Here is a 9,143-nt window from a genome sequence, read left to right as displayed (position 1 = left end):
GCCCGGAGGCAACAAAAAACCCCCCCCCCCCCCCCCTCAACACTGTTACTGTACCATCTAGAGTTCTTCAAATTTGATGTCAATCCCTGCATAACCAATTTAGAAAGTAATACACAAATCAGCATTGGATGCCCACCCAACCTGTAGCCCAATATTGTGCATGAACAGAGAATCACTGGTGCTCAGGAAAGGTTCCATCCACCTCAGTAAGAACCTAGTATAGCACACGATCTGGTGCACAGCTTCATGTTTCGATATTCAATTAAATATCAGTTGAACAGTTTACATCATAGACCTGCTAACATGTTTCAGCCACACATGACCTTAGTCGTAGCAAGCTACGACTAAGGTCATGTATGGCTGAAACATATTAGCACGTTTATGATGTGAACTGTTCATCTGCTATTTAATAAAGAATTGAAACATGAAGCTGTGTGCTGGAACCTGTATTATATTGGATTTAGAAAGTGACTTCACTCATCTAAAAGGTACAAAGGTGTAATGCACATATATAATCTGTTTATAGATTTTTCAGACACACACACAGTACCTCAGGAAATTATTTGCAAACCTCAGGTTTTCAAGAGACAGTTGGTCTGCTGAGATAAATGCCATTGTTAAGCTAAGCAAGTGTAAACAGAAAACAAAAAATGTTTTTTCTGACAATGGCACAGTATTTTCTATTGTGAGAAGCCAGCTTTCTCACAATAGGATATATGGGTGTTTTTATTTATAGATGCTGGCTTTTGTTTTGGGGCAAACAACACCCAAGTTGGTCTTGCCTTTGACATTTCACTGACCATAGATTGCATTTATATTACAGTGCTGCCATCTAGAGTTGGAAAAAGTGAGATACACCCGACATAGGACTTAATACAAGTGTTAACTGCCTTCGGGCCGGCCGTAGTAGAAAAACGGCCAGCGAGGACCTTCGTAGATCTGAGCGGGCGTCTTTAGATGTCCCGCCCCAACCCCCGCTCAGGCGCGCTCATGACCCGGCAACTGTGCCCGCACTGTCCATTGGACAGTGCTGTTTCTAAAACAAGGTATAGAGCTCATCCCCAAAATCAGCCACGAAGAATCAGGCCCCAAAGACCACATACTAGTGTACTACCAGAGGCACTTTCAAATCCCCTGTGGCTACTCTCTAATTCAGCCGCACCGGTCATCCCCCCATTTATTGCCAATCCAGGAGTCCAAGTGGAAACGGAAAATTTTACACCAATACAATTTTTTAATTTGTTCTTCACTGATGACTTCACTGATGACTTTGGATTGCCACCCAATCCAACCTTTATTTTTAACAGTTTGTTGCCAGCAATCCTAATTCCTCCTATGCCAGACCATTTCAGTGGGGGCCTCTGACTGTTGCTGAATTTAAAACCTTTCTCGGCCTAACACTGAATATGGGACTCACCCAAAAAAATGAGCTGAATGCGTCTACAAACCCAATTCATCACATGCCCCTATATTCTGCAACCATGTCCAGGACAAGATACAAAACCATATTGAGGTTTCTTCATTTCAACAACAATTCTTCTTGCCCTCCCAGAAGTCACCCCACATATGATAGGCTCCAAAAAATTAGGCCACTCATCAGTTTGTTTTCTGCCAAATTTTCTGAAATTTATACCCCCCAACAAAATATTTACGTTGATGAATCCATTATTCATTTCACAGGCAGGCTTAATATCAAACAGTATATCCCCAGCAAACGCGCCAGGTACGGGGTTAAACTGTAAAAGCTTTGCGTAAGACACCAGATACACATATGACTTCCGTGTGTATGAAGGGAAGGATAGTCATTTGGAGCCCCCTGGATGCCCATCATACATAGGAATCAGTGGAAGAATAGCGTGGGACCTCCTGTCACCCCTATTCCACCAGGGATACCACCTCAATGTGGATAATTTCTACAGCAGCATACCCCTTTTAAAACACCTGTTCCTCCAAAAAACCCCAGCCTGTGGTACAGTGCGATCAAATCGGATTGGCTTTCCCCAAAATATTGTCCGCAAGAAGCTGAAAAGGGGGGAGTCAGCAAGTCTTAGGCCTGGTTCACACCTGGGCGTTTTACAGCGCGTTCCTACACGCTGTAAAACGCTCAACATGTGAAAACCAATGATTGCCTATGGGCATGGTTCCCACCTGGGCGTTTTACAGCGTGTAGGAACGCGCTGCAAAACGCCCTACGCCCAAAGAAGTACAGGAGCTTCTTTGGGGCGTTTTGCTGCGCTTTTCCATTGGTATTCCCGAGTGTGGATCGGGGTTAACAAAGCGGTAACCCCGAGCCACACTTGGGAATACAGCGTACAGGTATTAGCTTGTCCGTGATCCCCGCTGTGTCTTCGGCGGCTGCCGACTTCCGTGCCTTGCGAGCAGCCGCGTCGCAGGGGGGCGGACCCAGCGGGAAGTTTAAAAGTCAAATTTCAAAAAAATATAATTTTTTTTTTAAAGCAGAGAAAATAAAAGGAAAACAAATAAATACCGCCAGTGAAACACGCGTTTCACTGAACGAAAAAAAAAAAACGAGCTGAAAAACAACGCTCAGGTGTGAACCCAGCCTAAGGAATGATGAACTTTTGGCCCTCAAATGGAAAGACAAAAGGGATGTCTACATGCTGTCATCCATCCACCCAGACACATCAGTGGAAATCCAAGGAAGATCTGGCCTGTCCCAAAATACAATCTGTATATGGGTGGTGTTGAGTTAAATGATCAGATGATGCAGCCCTACTTGGCAACCAGAAGATCCATTCACTGGTATAAAAAAAGTGTCCATCTATCTTTTTCAATTGGCTATGTACAATTCATACGTAATTTATAAGTCTGCAGGAAGAGCTGGCTCTTACCTCCAATATCAAGAAGCAATTATTACATCCCTGATTTTCCAGGAAGGCCCTGCTCCTGAAAGTCTTCAGTCTGATGCAGTCAGCAGGCTGCACGATATTTTTTGATAACTTGTGCCAAAAAATGACATCTTTAAAACACCCCCCATGCATCTTATCAAATACCTTTGGGTGTCTGCTTTACAAAATGGGGTCATTGTGTGGGTGTTTCTACTGTACTGGTATTTTAGGGTCTCAAGAAATGTGATAAGCAGTCAGGGCACTAGAGTTGATACATCTCCTATTTATATGTTATATATACCATTGTTCTGTAGACTCTATAACTGTAAGAGATTCTAATTAATTTACACTCATTTGGATTTTTTTTACCAATGAAATGTAGCAGAACACATTTTGGCCAAAATGTAGGAAGAAAGATTATTTATTTGCAATGTTTCATTAACATAATTTAAGGAAAACAGGTATTTTGTTTTTTTTAATCTGTATTTTTTTCTTTATATAGTAAAAAATAAAAACCGCAGTGGTGATTAAATACCACCAAAAGAAAGCTCTATCTGTCCCAAAAAAGGGTAAATTCATTTCAGTAAAGCGCTGCATGATGGAAAATTTGTCAACGTACCGCAGCGCTGAATACTGAAAAATGGCCTGGCCAGGAAGGGGGTGTAAACACCTGGTCTTCAAAGTGGTTAAAGGAGAACTATGGTGTCCCATAGTTCTCCTAAGGGTAACGGGAGAACACAAACTAGCGTCCTCCCGTCACCTTAAGCACAGTATACCGCGAGCTACAGGTCGCGGTATACTGAGACGCCGCAGCCGTGAAAGATCACGACATTACTGTCTGGATCCACCCAGCTGCGGGATTGAAAGCTGGCTCTGCCTATCTAGAGGCAGAGCCAGCTGTCCCCTCCCCCATCCGTTCCACCAGTCAGCACTGGAGGATCAGACAGGGGAGGGGGAATCCCTGCAGGGAGCCTTGAGTGACAGATCGAGAAGTGAGCGAGCGACGGTATGTGTTTGCTCACTTCCCGATCTATTGAGCCGACCTGTGACAGTTTCATTGTCACAGGTCGGCTAGAACTAGGAGGCTGAGTGATTTTCACTTTAAGGGAAACGCCTATAGGTGGGCTACCAACTTTTCAGAAAAAAAGCAGCAGCCCAGGTTCAACAGATAGGGCTTCATGATGGGACGTTGACCAAAGAAGGAACAAAGGACAACTAAAGGCCACATTTTGTGAGAGACTGCAAACAGAAGCCATTTTCCTGAGAACGCGTCATTGCCACAAAGTCCTGTTCGATCAGAATTTGTAGGCTGAAGCTAAGTACCTTTAGTGTACCCTCCTATAGTTTCCATTGCATGTGCCAGAGAAGTGTATTGGGTGCATGTGTATGTTTGTTTGTAGTCAGCCTTATGTTTTTTTTTGCACTGATTTCCTGTAACTAAGTGTGCACACGTCATTTTTGCATAGTAAAGTACGTTAAATACAACTGGGTCAGTTTCCGTGGGCTTTACTGTAAGAATTAGACAACAAATATCTAAAAGTTTTGTTTAGCATTACAAAAAGGTATTATCATAGGGTCACTGCCAAATTACCTGCAGTGACATTCAGACAATAGAACATGTTCTGTATCTTCAACATCAGCTTGTAATGTCTATGAAGGTTCTCCTTCATCCAGGTCCAGCTGGGGTGTCTGAGAAACTCATAAGGGTTTTAAAAAAACATCACATCCCTGTCTGCTTTAAACCCAGCAATACACTGGGGCGACAACTGGTTCACCCAAAAGACCTAACGCCAAAACACAAGATGAACAACATTGTTTATGCAGTTCAGTGCAGTGAGGAGTGCTCAGAATTGTATGTCGGTGAAACAAAAACAGCAGCTACACCAGCGTATGGCACAGCATAGAAGAGCCAAACCCTCTGGTCAGGATTCAGCAGTGTACCTACATCTAAAGGAAAAAGGTCACTCCTTTGAAGGCAGTCAAGTAAGCATCCTAGACAGGGAGGAGGACTGATTTAAAAGAGGCCATTTATGTAAAAATGGAGAAGCCAAGCTTGAATAGAGGTGGGAGGGGGGGGGTTGAGACATCTATTGTCTGCCACATACAATGCTGTTTTAACACCTCTCTCTGGGCAGGTTAATAACACCTCCTAGACTCCAATTATGCAAATGCAATAAACGCCTGGTTGTGACTAACAGATTATGTGGATTGGAGCAACATTCACCATATTTATTCCCAGATAATTGTTGTACAAGTCATTCTGAATGGAGAAAGCTGGTTGTTGACCAAAGAAGGAACAAAGGACAACTAAAGGCCACATTTTGTGAGAGACTGCAAACAGAAGCCATTTTCCTGAGAACGCGTCATTGCCACAAAGTCCTGTTCGATCAGAATTTGTAGGCTGAAGCTAAGTACCTTTAGTGTACCCTCCTATAGTTTCCATTGCATGTGCCAGAGAAGTGTATTGGGTGCATGTGTATGTTTGTTTGTAGTCAGCCTTATGTTTTTTTTTGCACTGATTTCCTGTAACTAAGTGTGCACACGTCATTTTTGCATAGTAAAGTACGTTAAATACAACTGGGTCAGTTTCCGTGGGCTTTACTGTAAGAATTAGACAACAAATATCTAAAAGTTTTGTTTAGCATTACAAAAAGGTATTATCATAGGGTCACTGCCAAATTACCTGCAGTGACATTCAGACAATAGAACATGTTCTGTATCTTCAACATCAGCTTGTAATGTCTATGAAGGTTCTCCTTCATCCAGGTCCAGCTGGGGTGTCTGAGAAACTCATAAGGGTTTTAAAAAAACATCACATCCCTGTCTGCTTTAAACCCAGCAATACACTGGGGCGACAACTGGTTCACCCAAAAGACCTAACGCCAAAACACAAGATGAACAACATTGTTTATGCAGTTCAGTGCAGTGAGGAGTGCTCAGAATTGTATGTCGGTGAAACAAAAACAGCAGCTACACCAGCGTATGGCACAGCATAGAAGAGCCAAACCCTCTGGTCAGGATTCAGCAGTGTACCTACATCTAAAGGAAAAAGGTCACTCCTTTGAAGGCAGTCAAGTAAGCATCCTAGACAGGGAGGAGGACTGATTTAAAAGAGGCCATTTATGTAAAAATGGAGAAGCCAAGCTTGAATAGAGGTGGGAGGGGGGGGGTTGAGACATCTATTGTCTGCCACATACAATGCTGTTTTAACACCTCTCTCTGGGCAGGTTAATAACACCTCCTAGACTCCAATTATGCAAATGCAATAAACGCCTGGTTGTGACTAACAGATTATGTGGATTGGAGCAACATTCACCATATTTATTCCCAGATAATTGTTGTACAAGTCATTCTGAATGGAGAAAGCTGGTTGGATGACCAGTGAAACGTCTTCAAGAAAAATACAGCAAGTCAGCAGCCTTGACTTATTTGTTACAGATATCTGCTTGTAAAAGCGCTTTAGGAGTGCTAGTAAGGATCTTACCTTCAAGTGCCACGGTAAAGAGAGACCCTGAAACCGTCTAACTTGCTCTGTAGAAATATGAACGATTGAGTGTGCTGCTGTGACCTCATACTGCATACAAACACTTGTGCTGGGTATGTGAGGACCTTCGGTGAGATCAACAAATTCACCAAATCTGGGAAAAGAATGAAAAATAATGATCATAAAATAGAGAACTTCAATTTCTGACCAGAATAGAACTTTTTTTTTTAAATAAGTGGGCAAACGGTCTTAAACATCCAGTTACTTTTCAATGGGGAACTCTTTCTATAGAAACACAAAGAATAAACCTTGTTCGCCATAGACATTAAGTGAGAAGACAACCCACGTATACAGTGGTGGCATTAAAGCAGAAATACAGGATAAGCAAATATTGTCTGTGTTTAAGAGGCACGTGTATTTGTATTCATACTTGAAGCTTGGTGTGCTTTGTGTATATATTTTTAGATCTGTAAAACAATCCAGTGTGAAACCTATCCTCCGCGCAGGAGTTTCCTGTAAGACCGCTCACTGCTGTTCTCTCTCCTTGTGCAGGGTAACTGGTCTTGTATCTGCCGCCTCCTGTAGTTTTCTCCCGGGAATCTTTAGTGGGTGGAGTCTGCTGGGTCCCCCCATATATGTCACTGCTACATTTAGAAGATACTACCTGGATTAGTAAAGGCATTTGATTTGATGCACACAAAGTGGATTTATATCATTTGTGGATATAGAGGAATTTACATTTTGAATTAATTAAAATGTTGTTTATGGAGGAGTTCAACTTTATTCAATTACATACGCTTTACATATCATGGGAGTTTGTTCTTCATATCTCATATCCAATTTCTTCACATTCATTGTTCTGTATGACTGTCCCAGCAAATGATGCACCTCAAGTGGTGGCGATTTTCCACATTTATCAGAATTTTGCTAATACACAAAAATCACTAGGACCTGTTATCAAGGCTTGTTTTAATATGACAGGCAAATGCTCACTTTAATAGACTACATTATCAAACCCAGCATGCCAATATCTAGCAATTATGGAGAGCGCAGAGACACTCCTTAAAGAACTCCAGGAAATATGTATTAAACCCTTGCAATGGGGCTACCCCTACACTGCAAGGGTCAAGTGGTCATTTGTGTCTGGGCTGAAAAATAACAAAGTTATACTCACTGGAAGCTCTGAGCCGGCCAGCTGTCACAGTGCTGCCTGCAACCTGTCTACTCTCTGAGCATTGGAATCTACTCAGCGTCTCCCTCCCCCGTCTATACACAGTATATAGATGATGTTGATGATTTATGGGACCTTAGACCGCTGCAGAGGGGGAGAGACACTGGAAGAACCAGTCTAAGGAAAAGGTGAATTGGAGCTTCGGGTGAGTATAAACATTTTTTTTTTTTAACCTAGACACAAACGAACAGCTAACCCTGGCAGTGCGGTAGTGGTGGAGCGCCAGGGCCAAGACGCAGCTGCAAATGCCACGACCCTGGTAGTTCTGCCAGACTCCAAGCACTACATTATACATCAATGCAGAATAATATGAAGCAGCTTCACCAGGGCTGCAAGCGGGTGCAGGACTCCCCAGTGGTGTGCGGGCAGCGGGAAGGAGGAGATGCTCAGACCGGACTCGCCCTGTAAAACAACCACCGTGGTTTTTCCAGAAGGCTGTTGCTAGATCCCCAGCAGCTGCTCCTATTTAAAAATTTAAAGCGCCGATATGGGTGCTTTGTATCGGGGTATTTTCACGAGTATAACTACTCATGAAAATCCCCAGTATCGGTATCGGTGCATCCCTATTCCGTAGTCTGCCTTAGGGACATGTGTTTTGCTGTGGGGACATGTCCCCAAAGCAGAATTCCTCTCACCAGGCTGGTTGTCGATCTCACCCGGGCAACATCCCCGTCTGGACCGGCGATGCTGGGACCTGGGCTCCTCCACTTCCAGACCGGCGATGCTGGTACCCAGTCTTTTCTCCGTCAGCCGACCATGACCGCTGCTGGGCCCCCCCACCTCCATCCTTCTCCTGGCCCAGTCCTCCCCTGTCAATGGGCAGCAGAAACACCCAGCTTCTAGCCCTGGGGCAGCCACTCCACTGAGACAAAGAACTGGACAGGCACTGCCATGGGACAGCTATCTGCAGATCCCCAGTAGGCTGATGAGATCCCTAGAAGCTGCTGTTTAAAAATTGAAAGGACCGATATTGGCCTTAAGAATTAAGAAAAAGCCTGGTATCGGCCCCGATACTAGTATCGGTATCGGGACATGCCTACTTTTTGATATATAAGGGCATTAACGGATCCAGCTTGTGTTTTTAGCCATGTACACTACCTTTACCATGTTCTGACACATTAAAAATGATGCTACATTGTAATGTTTGCCATGAAAGTTGTAAGAGCAATGTTAAACAAAAAAAACAGTATTTGAAACATTTAGGGAGACAGCTACAAATGTCAAACACAGCTGTACCGTGCCACAACACATGAATATAATTTTTTAAAAAAAAGCAATTAAGTGTAAAAAGGGTTTTCATTCCATCAAAGTGTGAAAAGAACAAACAGCTTGCATTGACGTATCCTTCTTTATTTGGTTTTTAATAGTCTTCCATTGTGTCTTTTTCCCAATAGTGTGTTTTCCTTTTAGAAATCAATATTGTTTCCTAGTTGCCTTTTTGTGGTCTCTACAGAAAGCTAAAAACTGATTGACAATGTAACAAAAACAGATTTTTTATTTTATTTTAATCCAATGTAAAACTCTGCTGTAACATCAATGGAAACTGCAAATTCAACTTTGCAGCAAGCTAGCTTCAGTG

At 43.0% G+C, this 9,143-nt stretch overlaps 1 protein-coding gene across 1 annotated transcript in view; it reads right to left on the bottom strand.

Annotated features, from left to right (window-relative positions):
- MRPL39 (mitochondrial ribosomal protein L39) overlaps positions 1–9,143 on the bottom strand; it is an 88,390-nt gene that overhangs the window by 15,084 nt on the left and 64,163 nt on the right. The window contains exon 8 of the mRNA XM_018562777.1: positions 6,334–6,487. Coding sequence (XP_018418279.1) covers positions 6,334–6,487 — 154 coding nt within the window. The remainder of the gene's footprint in view (positions 1–6,333; positions 6,488–9,143) is intronic.

Source organism: Nanorana parkeri, unplaced genomic scaffold (assembly GCF_000935625.1).
Source record: "Nanorana parkeri isolate BGI_ZX_2015 unplaced genomic scaffold, ASM93562v1 scaffold599, whole genome shotgun sequence".
In the NCBI taxonomy this organism is placed as follows: domain Eukaryota; kingdom Metazoa; phylum Chordata; class Amphibia; order Anura; family Dicroglossidae; genus Nanorana; species Nanorana parkeri.
Note: the sequence above shows the minus strand (reverse complement) of the source record. Positions and strands in the feature narration are given on the sequence as shown.